This window comes from Arachis duranensis, chromosome 5, assembly GCF_000817695.3.
Source record: "Arachis duranensis cultivar V14167 chromosome 5, aradu.V14167.gnm2.J7QH, whole genome shotgun sequence".
Taxonomy (NCBI): Eukaryota; Viridiplantae; Streptophyta; class Magnoliopsida; order Fabales; family Fabaceae; genus Arachis; species Arachis duranensis.
The window spans coordinates 83,019,727-83,040,544 of NC_029776.3; the positions used below are offsets into that span (position 1 = coordinate 83,019,727).

Sequence of the window (20,818 nt, forward strand, 5' to 3'; positions counted from 1 at the left end):
AATATGGAGAGCCGCTCTGCGAGACGCAGCCAACTTATGCGGCTTACATTTCAAAGGGTATGTATCAATTTGATACTTGCCTTAACTTACTCCTCATGTTAACATCATTATCGAACACATTGTGCAGGGATGAATTTGAATACGAATTTATTGAGAGGACTAGTAAACAGTTGTTGGCATTTCTTAAAGAGGACACGCTACCTGTTGTTGCTGATTATCCAGTCAGAGCAGAGTCCCAGGTAATACCAACACCATGTGTTCCTCAACTTCAGAGGATGTGATACTCGCTATCGTTTCACTGGCAGTCTTTACAAAGCTCTCCAGGACAAGAAAATCCACACCTTCATGGATGATGTAGGTCTGCACAGAGGGAATGATATATCAAGAACACTTATTCAGGCAATTAAAGGCTCCAGGATTGCCATCATTGTGTTCTCCGAGAACTATGCTGATTCTTCTTACTGCTTAGATGAACTTGTCAAGATCTTGGAGTGCCATGAGTCTGATGGTCAGTTCGTATTGCCAGTTTTCTATGATATTTATCACGATCACGTGCGATATCACACAGGAAGTTATGGGAAAGCGATGGCTAAACATGAGGAGAAGTTCAAGGACGACTTATCCAAAGTCGAAAAATAGAAACAGACTTTGTTTCAAGCAGCTAATTTTACTGGCTTTGTTTTCCAGGGGTACCTTATCATATTTTGTTTACTGTTCTTTTATTTTTTAAATAAAATTCCAAATAGGTATGACTTAGTACATATAATTGTCTTGTCTTATATATTGAGCAGGAAACAATATGAACACGAGTTATTGGAAAGATCGTTGAAGTGGTGTCAAGGGAGATTAAACGTGTTGCTTTGCCTGTTGCTGACTATCTGACTGGACTAGAGTCTCAAGTTTCAGTAGTAAAGTCGCTTCTATTTTCTGATGGCTATGATGGAGTCCAAGTGGTAGGGATTCATGGAAATGCTGGATCAGGCAAAACAAAAGTAGCTTATGCAATTTATCATTTGATTTCTAACGGTTTTGAAAGTATATGTTTTCTTGAAAATGTGAGAGAAAATTCATATAAGCATGGTTTAGTGTATCTTCAAAATATGCTTCTTTCTAATGTATTCGAAAGGAAGAATCTCAAAGCAACAAGTTTTGAAAAAGGAATTTCAACAATAAAGCACTGGCTCCAACAAAAGAAGATCCTTTTGATTCTAGATGATGTTGACAAACCAGAGCAATTACAAGCTCTTGCTGGAAAACCTGATTGGTTTGGCCTTGGAACAAGAGTCATTGTTACAACACGGGACAAATGTTTACTAGAGAGCCATGGGATTAAAAGAATATATGAGATGGAGAATTCAAATTCGGTAAATATTCTGAATTACTTAGTATAATGTTCAAACTGTCCAACTTGCTTGGTAGAAGTATATGAAAGTGGCAATCTTCCTTGGATCAATATAAAAGGATCCACAGTGATGGAATTTAAAAGATACTTAGAACTTTAACCCCTTTTTTTCCTGCAAATTAGACATTTGAAACTTTTAATCTTTTAACTTACCATCTCATTTTCTCCTCTCAGGAGTCAAATATCAATGCATCCCCTGGAAAGGACAAGAGAGAACAACTGGGTGAAAAAAGCACTTCCGGTGATCAAGTCAATGGTTCGTTAGAGCCTCTAGTTTCTGAAGATATTAGTCTTGAAAGGAGCAAACAGGCTTCTCTTATTCAAGCGGAATCAAATACAGAAGTCATAGGATGTAATGAAAATGAAGCAGACAGTTATCATACTCATTTCCCAGAAAGAATTGATAATGGTAAAAAAGAAGTGCCAAATGGAAACAGGGAAGTCGATATGGCTGAGAAGTGTTTCTCCGCTCAGTTAGAATCTTTGGAGGAAAAGAAAAGAGAATTTGAAGAGCAAATTCGCATAATAAAAGCTGAGATTGCAGGTTTTCAGAGCAGAGACACAGTTGCTAAAGAGAAAAAGAGAAGTGTTTGACAGTGGAAAAATCCTGACAGTTGAAGAGGCTAATTTGAGGAACCATGTGCCAAGGTAATATTGAAGCATAGTGGTAATGTCTTAGAGAACAAGTCATTGGAGAGCGTAGCAATATTCAGGTTCATGTTAACCAAAATAGGGTGGTTATTAAAGTGTATTTACAGAAGCATATGCTGTATGATATATATGATTGTTGAGTTTCAGTGACACTGGTCTATTTTTCATTTCTTATTCACTGGACTGAAACTATTTCCTAGATATTTTACCAATATAATTGTGCTCTTGGAAAATCTTCATGATTTGCATGACTATGATGAGGAGAAAGAACTAGAAAGTTAAACTAACAACCAGTACATGGAAGAGGAACAAAGTCACTAATAAGAACATCTGATTCTCCACATTTTCTGCTGTCAACAACTACCATATGACAGTCATATACCTTCGTTCAGTAGAGAGTTAATTATAGATTATTTTTCTTTTTTTTTTTTCAATAGCTACCAAGAAGTTACATAACTTATGATTAATTCATTTAATTGAAGCACCCGAAAGGGTACGGTTGACCGAGAAACCATTGGCCCACACGGTAACAGGAAATTAAAAGCTATTTTTTTTCTTATTTTTTTTTATTCATTGAAATTTAGACCACATAGAACTCCGATATTATATTATGAAATCACTCGTCTCAAAAGTTTAAGATGATAGAAGAACGACCACGTGTATATAATTATATTGGTTGACCAGACTTATATGCGCGTGATCAGTGTTTGAAGTTTGAACTCTTCTCTAAGCTTCCTTCTAAGCTCTCATGGGTCTGCAACTGCAACCATCCCACTCGTCTTCTTCCTCTTCCTGGCATTGGGAATACGATGTGTTCCTCAACTTCAGAGGCCCTGACACTCGCTACGGTTTCACAGGCTATCTCTACAAAGCTCTCTGTGACAAGGGAATTCATGCCTTCATGGATTTTGACGATATTCACAGAGGGAATGAAATCTCCGCATCACTTATGAAGGCAATTGAAGCGTCCAGGATTGCGATTCTTGTGTTCTCTAAGAACTATGCTGAATCTTCTTATTGCCTAAACGAACTGGTGAAGATCATGGAGTGCTCTCAGCGTCATGGCCAGTTTGTTTTGCCAGTATTTTACAGCGTCGATCCTAGCGTCGTGCGGCATCAGAAAGGTATTTATGAGGAGGCATTGGCTAAGACTGGAAGGACGTTTGAGCATGCCATGGACAGAGTGCAAAGATGGAGGACTGCCATGGCTGACGCAGCTAACTTGTCTGGCTTGCATTTTAAAGGGTACCTCCTTACAGGCTTTTTTTCCTTTGTCTTTTATAACGTGAAATTAGATGTTTAAAAGTTTAAATATTTAATTGTGATTAAATTAAATAATACTGAATTAGTTATTTGTTATTTTATTTAATCTTTTAAAATAATATCACCAATCGATTATTTACTTTTAACTATTTTCTTGCAATTTTTTATTTAAATCAAATTGATCAAATAATTGAAGGAAAAGTATGAGGAGTCAATGAAATATTTGTAATGGAGGTTTAGAGAGTATTAGAGATATAATTATTAGTGTTATTTTTTTTCTATCAGCTGAAACTTTTGAAATGAATGGTATCATGACATGATATTAAAATTCTAGATTTGAAAGATAAAAAATTTGATCCTTAATAAACCCCAAAATTAATTTAAATTTTTGAGATGAGTGATTTCATGACGTGAAATCTTTAAGTTTTTAGGACTCATAATTGAATTTCGATTAATTCAATTCAGTTCTTAAAGATACTTTGAACAATACAAATTAACTAAATGACAAGTAAGTGTTGAGGTAAAGGCCCAATAAAAATAAATAAAGTTTTTTAACCATGGATATTATTGGAATTATTCCACCATGGTTTCAATATGTTAAAACATTCTTTTTTTTTCCTTTTAATATCCTCGTCTATTATTATAGAAGTTGATAAGCCCAATATTTTTATGGTTTGGGATATTCTTGAGTTTAATTTATTTTATTTTAGATAAAGTCTTATATATTTACCATAAGAGTTAATAAAAACTTATTTACTTTTACTTTTAAAGCCTTTTTAGTTTTTGATGCATGATTATTTTTAAATTGTTTAACATAAGTATTTAATTATATATTGTTATGTATATTAAAATAACTATTTTATACTTGGGCATAAATAGTTATTTAAAGAATAAATTCAAGTACATGATTATAAAAAAATTATATAATGTATGTATTAAAATTAAATTATAATCGTGGTTACTTAAATTATAAATTTTTTTTAAGTTAGGAGTGAGAGAAATTATGTCATATAAGCTATAATTTCTTGGCACTTAAATTATAGAAACTTAATATAAAAAAAATGAGAAATATTATTTGTACACTAAAATTAGTCACTAAAATCAACCACTAATATATTTGTGTATAAATACATGTGTAGTTTAATTTATTTTCAATGTGTATTTATATTTCAACATGTATTTTATACTGGTAGTTGGTAGCTGATTTTAGTGTACACGTATTAGGTAGATATCAAAGTGGTCCCTGAAGTTGTTCTCGAGGATCAAAGTAATCCCTGAAGTTAAAAATTTGTCTGGATCGTCCCTGAAGTTGATCTCCGGTACTCATAGTGGTCCTTCCGGTGAATTTCATCCACCTGGCGCAACCGGAAAGCTGAGCTGGCATTGTTGGTGACACGTTAGCAGCCCAACGGCTAGCTGATGTGGCCTAGTAAACGTTTTGGAGTCAATTTGGTCCCTAATTTAAGTTTAAAAACCCTAACCCCCAAATTGAGTCTGTTCTCCTTTCTTCTCCGTTACACACGCTTTTCTCATCTTCTCTCCGTTCCTCTCCATCGCACCAGAGGTGAGTCTTCGGTGTTGTCTTCATCATCGAACACCAGTGTTGATGGCTAGCGCGAGCAACGCAGCTGGGAGCTCCAACAACCCAAGATCATTTGGAAGCATCATGAGGAGGATGAATAGAAACAGAGATGCACGTCTACCAGAATGGTGTGCATGCGGGGCGAGACCAGTGCTGCGATGGTCAGCGACGGATTCTAATCCAGGGAGACCGTTCGTGGGTTGCCCAAACTACAATGTAAGTGCTTGATGCTGTTCCTTGTGGTAAATCTAGAGGTTGGTTGATTCACTTTCCTGGGTTTAGACTGCAGGTAAGAGGTGGTGTGGGTTGTTTCTTTGGGTGGACAAAATTCTGGAAGAAGATGCGGTGACATGTGATGGTAGAATAAGCTCCTCAAACGACAATGAAGAATGGAAGATGAAGATTGCTTGGAAACTTGGAAGACTAGAGTCTGAAGTTAGAGTTCTGAAAATGGGGGGAATTTTCTTGTTTACATGTATGCTGATCCTGCTGGTTACAGTTGTTGTGCTTGTCTTAAGATTGGATAGGCAGCAGAGTCAATTGTATTTAGCCAAAAACTAAGTGAAATGTGATATGTATATGTTGTTCTGTTCATGTAATTTCACTTGTCATTTTGGTTGAAAGGAATGCAGATTAAACTGTTTTACATGACTGTCCAAGAGTAATTTGGAATCTGAATAAAGTAGAGGTTATATGTATACATAACTGTTCTTGCAGGACTAATGGAATCCTCTAATTTTTTTAATCGTAATGGCATATTAGAGAACAACAAAAAGAAAATATGGTACAGCTCAAGTTCAATGAGGCTATAATAATCCATAATCATATATTAATGCAGTAAACATATACAAAATAGGCAAGGAAGAGCCAGGGCAATATTGTGCAAGTCTGTCAGTAGTTCTCAACATATTGAGAATACAAGTTTTGAACAAAAGAATCCCCAACACTTGGGTTCTAAATGCAGAAAGTACACTGCTTCATCAAAAAAGTTAAACAAAATAATGTTCTGCTAAACATAATAAACCTAGTCTTCATTTTTTGTTTCTTGGTGGTCTTAATCCAGGATTCGGAACAAACTTCATGAAGTTAAAAAGTCTTGTTACGGTTCCTTGTGATGCACCTTGCATAGGATGAGCCGGAGGAAGAGTTGTGGGTTGAGTGGTTGCTGGTGGGGTGGCAGCAGGTGGAGTGGTTGCTGCTTGAAAGCTGCTTCCTGGAGTTGCCTTTTTTTGTTTGGATGACTTCCTTTTGGGAGGCAGTTTTGGTGGCCTCACAGGAGGAGGCAAGACCTATTAGTGAAGACATGTATAATAGTTACTAAAAGTGGAGAAGAACATGCACATAATAAGATTGAATGTGATATAATTTTGTAACCTCTTGAGAGTCATCGGTTTATGACAATGGTGGTTGACTGGCTTCAAGTTAAATTTCGGTGGGGGGTTCTGGGACAACGCTGGCTTCACCACCATTAGCAGCTGGAGGTTGGACAGCAGCAGCCTTAGCTGCAGCAGCAGCCTTAGCAGCAGCAGCAGCCACCTCATCAGCAGCTCTCTTTCAGCAGTTTCTCTTGGTGTGTCTCGATTCACCACAATAACGATAGTGACCTTTTTGATAGATTCTTTTCATCTTCTTCCTCTGCTTTTTACCCCCACTTGGCTCCTCATCTGTATCCTTTCTTCTTTTTTCGTAAGTGGACCTGGTTTCTTTTTAAATTTAGGTGCTTGTGGTCTGTTATGTGGTGACTTTTCCCATAGGGCTTGACCTGGAATTGGGTGAAGGCATATGTGTTATTATATGCCTCCATTGTCAGCCATTGGTGACAAAACTCATCTGGTCTTCTACCAACCCTTGCCAATGCAGCACAAGCATGCACACACGGCATCCCTAAATAACATTATCATAAGTCCAAATATTACCAATATTAAGCCAACAGTCAAGAAAAAAAATAACAATGGAAGAAACTAGTAAAAGTATCTCACCACTCAATTGCCAAAAACCACATGTGTAGAGCCTCTTTCCCAGATCAACAACCATGTTAGTCGGCCACCTGTGAACCTCGAATTTCTCGTACTCAGAGTCACCAGACCACATCGGGACCCAACTCTTTGACTCCTTCCTTATTTTTTCCAATCTGCTGCGCTGTATAGGTGATAGAATACCATTGTTGGAATTAAGCTTCACTTTGTTCCTAGCGATTGACCTCATTGCATACAGTCTGACTTCCTCTAACAGTGTAATGATAGGTTTGGCTCTAGCTTCTTTGATCCTTGAGTTGAAGACTTCACAAGCATTGTTGCAGATATTGTCTATTTTAGGTGCGTTGCTGAAGAAAGCCCGGCTCCAAGAGTTTCTAGGCCACTTGTTCAAATACTCCCAAGCTTCCTTGTTAACCCTCTCAATCTTTTTTATACTTTCTAGGAACCCATCTTGGCTGGTGCACCTTGCACACTCCCATAGCAACCCTCTCAACTGGAGATCTTTCCACTGCTTATTGAAGTTCTTCCATAAGTGCCACAGAATCTATGATGGACACCAGGAAAAACTTCCTTAACAGCATGGATTAGGCCCTGATTTCAAAAAAGAAAACAGTGACATACAAGTTATCGAGCATCAAACTGATCCCTTTAGTTTTATAAGTGACATTTATTTGGTCCCCTAAGTTTTATGAGTGACATCAACTTGGTCCCTTAAGTTTTATAAGTGACATCAATTTAGTCCCTGTTCGTTGCAGTACATATCAGTTCAATATATATATACCAGTTCATCCAGCAGTAGTCCATCTATTTAGGCAAAGCATTTGTACATTACAGCAAAATTATACAACAACACAGCAGTTCAGCAGTTCAGCATATGTAAAACAAAATTATACAACAACAAAACAACAAAAACATGGACCACCCTATATAAATAATATCAGAGCAGCCTATACAAATTACGTACTCTATGCAATTACTCATGTTAAAATCAGAGCAGCCTATACAAATTATACAACAACAAAATTTAAATAAAAAATGGATAAAACGTACCTTCTGCATATCTGAAATGAAACAGAGCTTGTTTTGCTTATAATCTCCCAAGTCTTGGTGAAGTAATTCCAAGAACCACCTCCAATTTTCAGTATTTTCAATAGGGACAATTGCAGACAAGATCTGGCCACCATGCTGGGTCTTCAGAAAAGCTCCATCCAAGCCTATGAGGGGTCTGCAGCCAGCCAAAAATCCCTTCTTACAGGCATCCAAGCAGATGTACATCTTTTCAAATATTGGTTCATCATCAGGGTTGGGCTGAGGGATAACTCCAACTGTGACAATAGAGCCTGGGTTACTCCTAAGCAGTGTCAGCCCATAATCCCTTACCATCCCATACTGGGCAGCAGCATTACCATACACAACAGCCCTAGCATCTCCTAAGGCCCTAGTCAGTGAACACTTGCTAAGTTCCAAGTCACATTTTGTCTTAAAATACTGAGCAGCCTCACAGTGTCTTAAGTTAGGATATTTTCGTAGCTTCTTTACCAATTTCCCCGCCAGCCACTTCCTATTAGCCAATCTATTTTTGGTTTCCCTTGCACAAGTGTGATCATCATTGAACGTCTTGATCTGCCAGTAATTGTTCTCAGTGTTGTTAGCAGCATAGACAAGCCATCCACAGTTCTCATCCTTACACACTGCTCTCATCCTTACATTATCATTCTTTTTAAACCAAATCCTCCGACCCTCCTGTATACAATATTCACGCACAGCCTCTTTGAACTCCATCTTTGTAGTAAATGTCATTCCAACAGCAAGCCTAAGCTCCCCAAACCTACCTACATCTAGTGAGACCCTAAAATGGTCCTTGAGATTGGCGTTTTGTACTGAAATCGTCCCTGAGATTCCAATTGCACCAATTACGTCTCTGAGATTGAAAAAAATGCACCATAGTAGTCCCTGACCCATTTTCCATTAACGACGTGATGACATGGCATGATGACGTGGACTGTAAGTGACACGTGTCACTTCATGATTTGGCCACGTGTAATGGTAGGATGATGTGGTGACTAGTGACACGTGGCACAACTATCCACGTCAGCGTGCCACGTGTCACAATGTTATTTGGCCACGTGTCCAGTAGTGCCACGTGTCGCAACAGTATTCGTCCACGTGTCATCCATTATGCCATCATTGTATATGCACCAAATTAGTCCCTCACTTTGCATTAAGTGACTCATTTTAGTCCCTGAAATTGAATGTCGTGCACCAAACTAGTCCCTTCACCAATTTTTTCTCATTTTTTTTCCATAAATTCAAAATTCTCAATATTTTTGAATGCATTAATTTCAATTCTATTTTTTCACACGTTCTTCAAATAAAAGTGTTTTTATAAAATGTTTTTTCTCTTGCGAATACCCTAATTGTCGACTTGGAGTTAACGTGAAGGCTTTTCAAGCATCTTCACTACCATCTCCAACCTCTTTCAGTACTTTTATAAAATATTTTTTTCTTGCTGATACCTCTAATAACCGCCGTCTTGGAGTTGACGTAAAGGCATTTCAAGCTTCCCCCATTATCATCTCCGACCTCTTTCGTCTAGACTGCAGAGATCAAAAGTGGTAGTGAGGGTGGTTGAAGTGCCTTCAATCTAGCTCATTTATACATAACGAAAATGTGTATTTCATAAGAAAAAAATATTTATTTTAATTATTAATTTCTTGTTAAAAACACATGTTTTTTATGAAAAAAATGTGTCTAATCAATCATATAATTATTTTTTTTATAATAACATACTTATAGATTACAAAATTTACCAATATTAAATTATTAAAAAATTGTATAATTAAAACTAAAATCTTAAATTTTTTTATAAAGCACTTGTATTTAAACGATATATGAAAAAATAGAATTGAAATTAGTGTATCCAAGATATTAAAATTTTAAATTTAAAAAAATGAGAAAAAATTGGTGAAGGGACTAGTTTGGTGCACGACATTCAATTTCAGGGACTAAAATGAGTCATTTAATGCAAAGTGAGGGACTAATTTGGTGCATATACAACAATGACATAATGGATGACACGTGGACGAATACTGTTGTGACATGTGGTATTACTGGACACGTGGCCAAATAACATTGTGACACGTGGCACAACTATCCACGTCAGCATGCCGCGTGTCACTGGTCACCACATCATCCTACCATTACACGTGGCCAAATCATGAAGTGACACGTGTCACTTACACTCCACGTCATCATGCCATGTCATCACGTCGTTAATGGAAAATGGGTCAGGGACTACTATGGTGCATTTTTTTCAATCTCAGGGACGTAATTGGTGCAATTGGAATCTCAGGGACGATTTCAGTGCAAAATGCCAATCTCAGGGACCATTTTGGGGTTTAACTCTACCTACATCTCTAAACACAGGGAAAACCTCATCCGAATCAACCTCCTCCAATTCATCCTCAGAATTTGGAGGAGTCTTTAGTTCTTCTGAGTGCCATGAGTCTCCACCATCAGATTCCTCATAACCTTCATCTTGGGCATCATCATATGTTCCTATGGACCCGAACCTAGGAATTGGTCCAAAAAAATGTGCATCATCCTCAGAGCCTGAGTCAGCACACACGGGACCATCATCCTCAACCATTACATCCCTCTTTTGTTTAGAAGTTTTCTTAGCTTTTCTGGTTCTCTCCTTCATATTTGTCTTTTTCTTTCCTGCTAATCTCTCCACACCCACATCTTCCTCACTAGACACTAAATCACCATCAGGCCGATATGGTTCATCCTCCTCACAACCATCACTCGCTTCACTATCTGAGGAATCCTCTGAACTAGACAATGCAACATGTTCTGTTTGGGGCTGTTTTCCTTTACCATTACCTCTTACACTAGCTCCACTAGCAGCTGCTCTTGTTAATAGCCTCCTTCCACATGGTTTTGGTGCTGCAGATTTTACATTCCTAGTCCCTCTCCTTGGTACAGCAGACTTCTTGGACTCTTTTGATTTTGACCATGGTTTAGGCATTTCAGTTGGTAGCGACATTTTTTTGGGTGGGTTTTTCGGCTTGGTTTTACTGGGTTGAGTCACTGTTTTTGGGGGTGGATTGGGGTTTGGCATAGGAGTTGCAGTGGGGTGGTGGTGTATTTTTTGGCTGGTTTACTAACAGTAATTGAAATAGGTGGAAGCTTTGTAGTTGAGTCTGGTTTTTCGGTGGGAATAGTGCTGTGAATTGGTGCAGAGGTTGTAGTAGATGCTGCTATGGTGGGAATTGGCTCTGCATTATCATTGGTGGTGGGGTTTGGGGTGGGATTCAAATCCTGTATCACCAAGACCTCCTTCCATTTAGATGAAACTGCCTCTGCTTCCTCAATGTAAAGAGGTTATGAGACTCCATGTTCATAGTAAACATGAACAACCCCCTTGTTCTGCTGACCAAGATAGCACATCTCCATCAGCTCCTTGTCATTTGTTAGAGCCCTTAGACCATTTTGCAACGGCCTAATAGGAACCAGCCACCATGTTTGAGTGACCTTGTCATATCCAAGATCCTTGTGGTAGTCTCGGACAAAGAAGACGTCCAGTTTGTCTGTATCAACTCCTGGAAACTCAGAGACATCTCCACCATTGTAAGTCACACCTCCATCATCTGTGATGAATGATCCTCCATGGTGAATAGGATGGTAAGCAAATCATCACCCATCTGCAATTTAAAATTTTTTTTATCTTATATCAGCCTCCCTAAACTTCAAGCACATTACCAACTTACTACCTCCATAACTAAAACTACAACAGCAGTAAACCCTTGGACAAAAAAACAAGTTTCCGTCTTAACAAAAACCCCCTTACTTAGCCTAGCCACTAAGAAACCTCCTCCCGATCAAACCCTAGCCAATACCTCAAAACACAAGCATGCATTCCAACACAAAACACTCCAAGAAAACGTTTTTTCTCCTTCTGAAGAATAGATTAACAACAAAATTCAAAAAACAGAGCTTCACCACACATTTAAATTTTTTTTGCGTACCTTTATCAGAGAAACCCGTCTTCACAACTCTCTGCCTGATGCAGATGATGAAGGCGATCCTCTGAAACTTACGTTCTCCACCCAAATACGCTCTGGTGAAGGCAACAGCACTGGCGCCACTGAAGAGGGTAATGGAGAAGAAGAGAACTCTGCTTTGTGTTGTGTTTGTGTGTTTGAGTGTGAGAGACGAGACGTTAGTGAAACGTTGAGGGTGGGGATTTTTTTTCGCATAAAACGACGACGTTTTATGCCTTTTTGGCGCCACCCAACAAACGATGTCGTTTTGGCCTGCTAACGTGTCACCAACGATGCCAGCTCAGCTTTTCGGTTGCGCCAGGTGGATGAAATTCACTGGAAGGACCACTATGAGTACCGGAGATCAACTTCAGGGACGATCCAGACAAATTTTTAACTTCAGGAATTACTTTGATCCTCGAGGACAACTTCAGAGACCACTTTGATGCCTACCTCGTACACGTACCATAACCCAAAAAAAATATAGACAAATTTGGTTACATTAAAAATTATGAGGACCACGTGGGAATGTAAGTGAAAATACAGGACCTCCATACTAATTTAATATTTTATTGAAAAAAAGTAAACAGCAAATACATCCAAATCAACACTAAAAGTTGAATTGAATAAGAAACGTAGACATTGTTTTTGCAGTAGTTAAAGCATAAAGCTCTTTTACACTATGCAGGGATGGATACGGATATGAGTTTGTTGAGAAAATTGTTGAACAAGTGTCAAGGGTGATTAAACGTGTTGGTGATTATCCAGTTGAACTAGAGTCCCAGGAACAAGCTTCCTACTCGTCTTTGGCTCCTTGCTTGAGCAATGGATGGAAATACGATGTGTTCCTCAGCTTCAGAGGCACTGATACTCGATTTGGTTTCACTGGCAATCTCTACAATGTTCTTTGTGGCAAGGGAATCCACACCTTCATGGATGATGAGGCTCTTCATAGAGGGAATGAAATCTCAGGAACACTTGACAAGGCAATTGAAGGGTCCAAGATTGCTATACTTGTGTTCTCGAAGAACTATGCTTATTCTTCTTATTGCTTAGATGAACTTGTTAAGATCATGAAGTGCTCTCAATCTAATTCCCAGTGTGTTTTGCCGGTTTTTTATAACGTGGATCCTCCTCACGTTCGACATCAGCGTGGTAGTTATGAGGAAGCACTGGCTAAGCATGAGGAGAGGTTCAAGAATGATGTAGACAGACTGCGAGATTGGAGGGCTGCTCTGCATCAGGCAGCTAACTTAACAGGCTTCCATTTCAAAGGGTACCTTATCAACGGAAATATTTGGAAACAAAAAAAAAAAAGTCAAAAACAGTAAAAACTTATTTTATCTAGTATTTATTAATTATTATAATAATTAATAAATGTTAAATAAAATAAGTTATAAGAAGAGTACTAGATAAATAATGATTATATTAAACAATATGAACAACCACCAATTAAATAAAAATACACTATATCTCTAAATTATTCACCTAAATCTTAATATTAAAATAACCATCAATACATTTAGTAAAATAAACATTCGATATATTTATTGTTTACATTGTTTAGTATTTTTATTATCTACTTATACTTTTCCATGTAAAAAATGTTGACTTAGCACAAAATTGTGATCATATTGGCTATTTGGCAGGAATGAGTATGAACATGAGTTTATTGGAAAGATCGTTCGGGTGGTGTCGCGGAATATTAGAAATATTGCTTCACCTGTGGTAGGAATCCATGAAAATGGTGGTACAGGTAAAACAATTCTAATTCGAAGGTTCATATTTTCTTAATTAAAACGTGATAGAAAATTCAAATAAGCATGGAAAACTAAAGGTGACAAACAAAAGCAGTTACAAACCATTGCTGAATTTGGTTTTGGAACTAGTCATCGTTACATACAGGAGTCAGGACAAAAATAATCTTCACTCCAATAAATAAAATTTTATAACTGCTGTTGGATTGCTAATTGAAATGCTTTTAAAGCTGATAACGTTAGTCCAAAAACTTAATTATATGAATGTTTCAACTTGTGGAAGTAACAGGTTCCAATTTGTTTGCAGAAGCAGAGTCTCTTCTCCAAGACAACCAACGCAACACTTCAAAAGTCAAAGCAGAAACTGAAGCTAATGTTGAAAACTTCATGGAAGTCGATGTGTTTGAGAAGTCCGTATGTGTTCAGTTGGAATCGTTGAAGCGAAAGAAGCGAGAACTTGAAGGGGAAATCCGTGCCATTAATGACCAGATAACAGAATTCCAAAGAAAGACAGTTGCAAAGAGAAAAAAAGCGTTTGACAGTGGAAAAAATGCCAAGTTGAAAAGCATAGTTACATGAATTTATCAATTAGGCGGCATTTTCTGTATCATTTTGTTGTAGCAATTTGTTCACGTTCCAAAATATCATGAATCGCATATAAATTCGCCAATAAAGATAGTGATGGTATTATCTCCAACTAATACTTGATGTATAGAAAGAGAAAAACCACAGTCATAAATGTTTGAATTGCAAAGAGGAAAAGCAAGCAAATATATCTAGAAGAAATTAAAAAAAGAATAAGTGAAGACTGAAGAGAGAAAAAGATAGAAGGGTAGAGCCAACTAAGAAAATAAGTTTACTTTTTTATTTATTTATTTAAGAATGTACTAACTATTACGTTAGAACGTATCACATATCTGAACCGCGTGGAAAAACTTACCTTCTAGATACGTTTCCATGTAAAACTTGCTTTCCATACTTCCATATAATTATGCTGAAACTAATTCCAAATTAGGAATGAAAATGATAGTAAGTTGATACTTATTAGTGATTAAGAGATTGAAAGTTGAATCTTAATTTTTTTATTTTTTTATTTAATTTTATTAAAATAACTTGAAGAAATATTTTTGTTTTGTCTTGGGTCGAAATAGGAGACATTTTTTTTTATCTCTTAAATTACAAAGATAGAGATAGAGTAGAGAATTAAAAATTGTACACAGATGTATCTTGATTCAACTACCTAGTGTGATGTAGTCTACATTTAGTTTCTGTCATAACCGTGACAAAATTTTGCTATCGTTAAATGGATTACATTCACCAATACAAATTCAGATTCTAACCCAATATGAATTTGATTAGAACTCTACCTAACTTTTTAACCGTCAAGTACTAACTCAACTTGTAAGGGAATCTTCTCATGATCATAACACAAAACAGAAAAACATACAAAGTATTTTTGAGATAATTTATGATTTTTTCTCCAAATTTAACTCACGATCTTTTTTTTATTGACTTTTTCTTACAAAATTCACCATGTTTGTCTTTTTCAATAAGACTCTGACAAACTAAACTGGAAAAAAATACAACATGATTTGGACAACACTTTACGGAGTTCAAGCTTTTTTTTTTCGACACACTCACACATTCCTCACACACTTACCACATTTTTCTTTCTGATTGTAACCAGTTGAATTTGAACCTGCAATCTTTGAAGTGAGAAAAGAGATATATGCCATGTGAGCTAAGACTCATTGGAGTTCAAATTTCTGAATGGTGAGTTTTGGTGAATTCATCGAATGAGCTTGAATCTTTTCTTTGGACTCTTTTTTTTTTTTTCTCATGGTTCAGCTATTCAATTTTGGATCAGATTGTTGCTATAGGTGAATTGGAATTGGTTTATATGTGTGGGCTTGCTATTGATGGGTCTTGATTATTTGCACCTTGGACCCATGTTAATTAATTTAGTTTTTGTACACAAACACAATAAATCATACAAACAAATAATCCAATAATATTTGTTCATCACTTTAATTTAGTATTTAGTTTTTAAAATTTAACATAAATTCTAGTTTATTTTGACTAAATTTTTTTTATTATCAAATATTTTTGTCTTTTAAATACCACATTAAAAATTTATTTTAAATTTTAAGAATTAAATTAAACTACACTTAAAAAGTATGTAAAAAGATTTAAACTTATACTATATTTTAATTTCTATTTTGTTTTTGATGTGTGGTTTGAATGGAAAGACATTTAAAATAAATTTAAATTACTCTATTAGTTAATTTATTAGTCTTTTTAAATATTAGATAAAATTTTAATTTCCTTATGAACACTTAAATAGAGTTTAAATTTATGCAAATTAATCTTTGAAATGTGAGAGCAAAACACTTGAAAAAAAAAAAAACCCAAACCGGAGAGACGTAAAGTTGATGCTCGTAAGTGAATCACTGAGTACAACGAATCAATCACCTTATACATTTAATAAAGTTCCTGCTCTGTAGAGTCTACATTATTTTAGAATATAAAAACACAGCATGGAGACATAGAAAAACACCTCGAAGGTGAGGACTGAGGAGTCTGTAAGTATTTGAGTAAGTGTAAAAACTAAAAAGCACCCGATTCTTTTATACATTCCGCCACGAGGGATTGACCACCATGGTTAACAGGAAATGAGAAAGTGGCTTCCATAAGTAATTACTAATTGGTTACTTAACTGTATTTAAAAACATTTGTTTTGTTGACTCACTTGAACTGATCAAGCATTATCTTCATTAACTAGTTCAATGATTTTCGAGCTTCAAATTAAACACCACCCTCACACTAACACCTAGCTCCCATGGCTCCTCCTCAAGTTTCCCACGCTTCTTCTTTTCCTTCCGTCAGGGACAGCGAGTGGGAATTCGATGTCTTCCTCAACTTCAGAGGCGATGAAACTCGCTACGGTTTCACTGGCTATCTCCACAGAGCTTTTTGTGAAAAGGAAATCCGCACCTTCATGGATCTCGAGGATCTTGTTAGTGGCAAGAAAATCCAGCAAACATTTGCTCGGGCAATTGAAAGCTCCAGGATTGCCATCATCGTGTTCTCCCAGCATTATGTCAAGGATAAAGCACCAATTTGGAGAGCCGCTCTTCGTGACGCAGCCAATTTATCCGGCTTGCATTTCAAAGGGTACCGTACCGTACAACTCTTTCTTCGTTTTATGCAATTGTTTTCTTCTAATCTTCTTGGGCTGTTATTGTGCAGGGATGAATTTGAACACGAATTTATTGAGAGGATCACTAAACAGGTTTTGGCGATTATTAAAGAAGACACTCTACCAGTCAGAGCAGAGTCCAGAGTGCAAGCTTCCTACGATTCGTTATCATCGTTTTCTGTCTCACGGCAATACCAACACCATGTGTTCCTCAACTTTAGAGGCTGTGATACGCTATCGTTTTACTGGCAGTCTCTTTAAAGCTCTCCGTGACAAGAAAATCCACACTTTCATGGATGATGTAGGACTCCACAGGCGGAATGGTATATCAAGAACACTTATTGAGGCAATTAAAGGTTCCAGAATAGCCATCATTGTGTTCTCTGAGAATTATGCTGATTCTACTTATTGCTTGGATGAACTTGTCAAGATCTTGGAGTGCCAAGAGTCTGATGGCCAGATAGTTTTTCCGGTTTTCTATGATGTAAGTCACAATGATGTGCGACATCAGACAGGTAGTTATGGGGAAGGGATAGCTAAACATGAGGAAAAGTTCAAGGATGACCCATCAAAAGTCCAAAAGTGGAAACGGGCTTTGAATCGAGCAGCTGATTTTACTGGCTTTGTTTTCGAAGGGTACCTTACCATCTTTTTCACTATTCCTTTATTTGTCCAATAACTACAATTTCAAATAGGTATGACTTAGCACATGAAGTTGTCTTATGTATTGAGCAGGAATAAATATGAACACGAGTTTATTGGGAAGATCGTTGAAGTAGTGTTAAGGGAGATTAAACGTGTCTCTTTACATGCTGATTATCCAATTGGATTAGAGTCTCAAGTGTCAGAAGTAAAGTCGCTACTATTCTCCGATGGCTATGATGGTGTCCACATGGTAGGGATTTATGGAAATGCCGGATCAGGCAAAACAACTATAGCTCATGCAATTTATCATTTGATTGCTAATGGTTTTGAAAGTATATGTTTTCTTGAAAATGTGAGAGAAAATTCATATAAGCATGGTTTAGTACATCTTCAAAACATACTTCTCTCCAACATTTTCGAAAGGAAGAATCTCAAATCAAGAAACATTGAACATGGAATTTCAACAATACAGCACTGGCTCCAACAAAAGAAGAAGACCCTTTTGATTCTAGATGATGTTGACAAGATAGAACAATTACAAGCTCTTGCTGGAAAACCTGATTGGTTTGGCCGTGGAACTAGAGTCATCGTTACAACCCGGGACAAACATTTACTAGAAAGCCATGGGATTGAAAGAATATATGTGATGGAGAATTCAAATTCGGTAAATATTCTTGAATTACTTAGTATGATGTTCAAATGTACCAACTTGCTTGGTAGAAGCATATAGAAGTGGCAATCTTCCTTGGATCAGTATAAAAGGATCCACAATAAAGGAAATTTTAACCCTTTTTTCTGCAAATTAGACATTTGAAACTGTTAATCTTTTATCTTACCATCTCATTTCCTCCTCTCAGGAGTCAAATATCAGTGCATCAGCTGGAAAGGACAAGAGAGAACAACTGGGTGAAAAAAGCACTTTTGGTGATCAAGTCAATGGTTCGTTGGAACCTCTAGTTTCTGAAGATATTAGTCTTGAAAGGAGAAAACAAGCTTCTGTTATTCAAGGGGAATCAAATACAGAAGTCATAGGTTGTAATGAAAATCAAGCAGACATTTGTCATACTCATTTCCCAGAAAGAATTGATAATGGTCAAAAGGAAGTGCCAAATGAAGACAGGGAAGTCGATATGGTTGAGAAGTCTTTGTCCGCTCAGTTAGAATCTTTGGAGGAAAAGAAAAGAGAACTTAAGAGCGAATCCGCGCGATCGCAGTCGATGAGTTTGGAAAACTCTATTACTAATTAAGTGATGATCAAACATTATTACTATGATTAATTGCAAAAATTATTAATATTAGATTGAATGATTAAATTAATTTTTGCAATGCAGGTTTATTTAGGTCGAAAATAAAATTCTGGTGCAAGCCCAATTTAGTCTTAGTATTAAAATATTATGATCATAATGGCCGAAACCATTGGGCCGAAATAAAAATGTTGCTAGCCCAATGATTAAAATATTCAGCATTAAATATGAAGTTAGCTTTTTGTGGCTGAATGGAAAATAAATTACTTGGGCTAGAATGAGTTTAAATGCTCCAAGCCCAAAAATTGTTCCTCATGCATGATTCGAAATATACTTCATCAGGAAAGCAAATGTTGATATTTGCCTATACCTTCCAACGAATCTCAATTCTAACCATGTGATGGATTTCAAATTCATTCAATTACCATTTATTGCATGGGAACTATGAGAGAGAATTTGACAAGTTGATTTGATGGGGATTAGCAATGCTACACGCTATTCCACCTAAGGGAAGTAAAAGCAATTCACTTTAATTAATTTACTCAGATACACTTGATTGCTTTTCTTCATACTTTTTTCTCTCTCATTTCTTTCTTTGCTTCGGTTATTGCCCAAGAAACCATGAAAGCAAAATGGAGCTACCAAAGTGAAGGAAGAACACTCTACAAGACCATCATGATGATGACAAGAAAACATAACACAATAAAAGTATGTTGTGGCTAAGATTATCACCAAAAGTGGTAAGATTTGGTGAGGTAATCTCGGGTCCTTCATACTCAAAAAGGAAAGAAGGAGATTCGGCCAGCAAGTAGGAGATCTTTGGAGGCATGGCTTGTCTCTGATTTTGCTCAACCACCACAGGAAGTAGCTAGAGTGGCGAAGTGATGGAAGAGGCAGAGATCGGAGCAGATGAAGCCATCATCATCATGAAGCATCAAGGGCCAGAAATCCATCTTGGAGAGCAAGCCAATGATGAAGCGCTCGGATTGATGAAGAGTGATGACCAAGGAAGAACTAGAGGTACTTGCATGTTGGGTTTTGGATGAGTTACCTCTTCTCTCTCTGTGGCTGAACCGGTTCTGTTTTGAAGGAAAGGAAGTTAAGCTTGGTTTGTTTCAACTGTGAAGGCTTCTCTTCTCTATAAAAGGAGTGAACAGCCACGGTTTGATTCAAGGGAGAAAGTTTGAGAGTGCAAGGTACATGATTCTCATAGCTATCTAAGCTTACAGATTTTCTTCTCCTTCAATGTATTCTATTTTGTAATTTTTCTGTTTAATTTTGTCATGTCTTGAGTCTCATGGAAAAAGGCAAACAGTGAGGTTTGTATGAAAAAGGCATAGGGCGGAAAAAGGCAGAGAGTGCAAAATTAAAAGAAAAAGTCATAGATGTCTTAGAGTTCCTTTGTTCATCTATGTTGTGTTTCATGATTCTGTGGGAATCCCCTTGTAAGTTGGGTTAGCACTTTACAGTTTGTAATCTGGATGATTATAGTGAAATTCCATCATTGTTGTGATGGAGACTGGATGTAGGCTGCATTGCACTTAGCAGCTGAATCAGGATATATCTGGGTGTAATCTTCTTTCTCTACTACTTCATTTCTGTTTCTGCTGTACAGGAGCTAAAATAAAAAATATTTCGTGTCAAGTGACGAGACAAAAACAAAAACTCTCGTGACTAGGGACGAGACAAAAACAGAAAAGTCTTCTCAAAGACCAGAAAGTGTACTAAAAAAAAGAGGCTAAGATTCAACCCCCCTTCTCTTAGCCACTGAAACTATCACAGGTTTTCACAACAAAGACACAGTTGCTAAGAGCCTAAGAGAAAAAGAGGAAGTGTTTGACAGTGTAAAAATTGAAAGGGCTAATTTGCAGAACCACGTGCAAGTCATTGGAGGGCGTTAGCATTATTCAGGTTCATGTTAACTAAAATAGGGTGGTTATTAAAGTGTATTTGTAGAAGCATATCCTGTACTATATTTACGATTATTGAGTTTCAGTGACACGTGTATTTTTCATTTCTTGTTCCCTGGACTGAAACAAGCCAAGATGTTGTTT

General features: G+C 36.9%; 3 protein-coding genes across 4 annotated transcripts; all 3 read left to right on the forward strand.

Moving 5' to 3' along the window:
* The first annotated feature begins 585 nt into the window (after positions 1-585).
* On the forward strand, positions 586-2,233 carry LOC107489830 (disease resistance protein Roq1-like). The gene is made up of 3 exons (XM_021143902.2): positions 586-627; positions 822-1,364; positions 1,577-2,233. Exons 1-3 carry the CDS (start codon positions 586-588, stop codon positions 1,994-1,996), a joined length of 1,005 nt encoding a protein of 334 aa, XP_020999561.2. The 3' UTR covers positions 1,997-2,233.
* Positions 2,234-2,760: 527 nt separating this feature from the next.
* Positions 2,761-14,558, forward strand: LOC107489826 (uncharacterized). 2 transcript variants are annotated; one of them, XM_021142898.2, is made up of 4 exons: positions 2,761-3,298; positions 12,608-13,195; positions 13,569-13,675; positions 13,966-14,558. In XM_021142898.2, exons 1-4 carry the CDS (start codon positions 2,802-2,804, stop codon positions 14,253-14,255), a joined length of 1,482 nt encoding a protein of 493 aa, XP_020998557.1. In that variant the 5' UTR covers positions 2,761-2,801; the 3' UTR covers positions 14,256-14,558. The 2 variants fall into 2 exon arrangements, with proteins under 2 accessions (XP_020998557.1, XP_015966077.1); XM_016110591.3 differs by having other exon boundaries at positions 2,763-3,298; positions 13,984-14,549.
* A 2,024-nt stretch (positions 14,559-16,582) lies between these two features.
* On the forward strand, positions 16,583-18,768 carry LOC107489829 (disease resistance protein RPV1-like). Its single transcript, XM_052261771.1, has 4 exons — positions 16,583-16,850; positions 16,926-17,511; positions 17,611-18,184; positions 18,378-18,768. Exons 1-4 carry the CDS (start codon positions 16,583-16,585, stop codon positions 18,765-18,767), a joined length of 1,818 nt encoding a protein of 605 aa, XP_052117731.1. The 3' UTR covers position 18,768.
* Positions 18,769-20,818: the final 2,050 nt, after the last annotated feature.

Bases quoted from the DNA above. Each gene is read 5' to 3' on its own strand.
- LOC107489829 (XM_052261771.1), top strand. From the start codon at position 16,583: ATGTCTTCCTCAACTTCAGAGGCGATGAAACTCGCTACGGTTTCACTG. The intron at 16,851-16,925 runs GTACCGTACCGT...GTTATTGTGCAG, and splicing joins TCCGGCTTGCATTTCAAAGG to GGATGAATTTGAACACGAAT. The intron at 18,185-18,377 runs GTAAATATTCTT...TCCTCCTCTCAG, and splicing joins TGATGGAGAATTCAAATTCG to GAGTCAAATATCAGTGCATC.
- LOC107489830 (XM_021143902.2), top strand. From the start codon at position 586: ATGGCTAAACATGAGGAGAAGTTCAAGGACGACTTATCCAAA. The intron at 628-821 runs GTCGAAAAATAG...GTTATTGGAAAG, and splicing joins TCAAGGACGACTTATCCAAA to ATCGTTGAAGTGGTGTCAAG. The intron at 1,365-1,576 runs GTAAATATTCTG...TTCTCCTCTCAG, and splicing joins AGATGGAGAATTCAAATTCG to GAGTCAAATATCAATGCATC.
- LOC107489826 (XM_021142898.2), top strand. From the start codon at position 2,802: ATGGGTCTGCAACTGCAACCATCCCACTCGTCTTCTTCCTCTTCCTGG. The intron at 3,299-12,607 runs GTACCTCCTTAC...TACACTATGCAG, and splicing joins TCTGGCTTGCATTTTAAAGG to GGATGGATACGGATATGAGT. The intron at 13,196-13,568 runs GTACCTTATCAA...GCTATTTGGCAG, and splicing joins ACAGGCTTCCATTTCAAAGG to GAATGAGTATGAACATGAGT.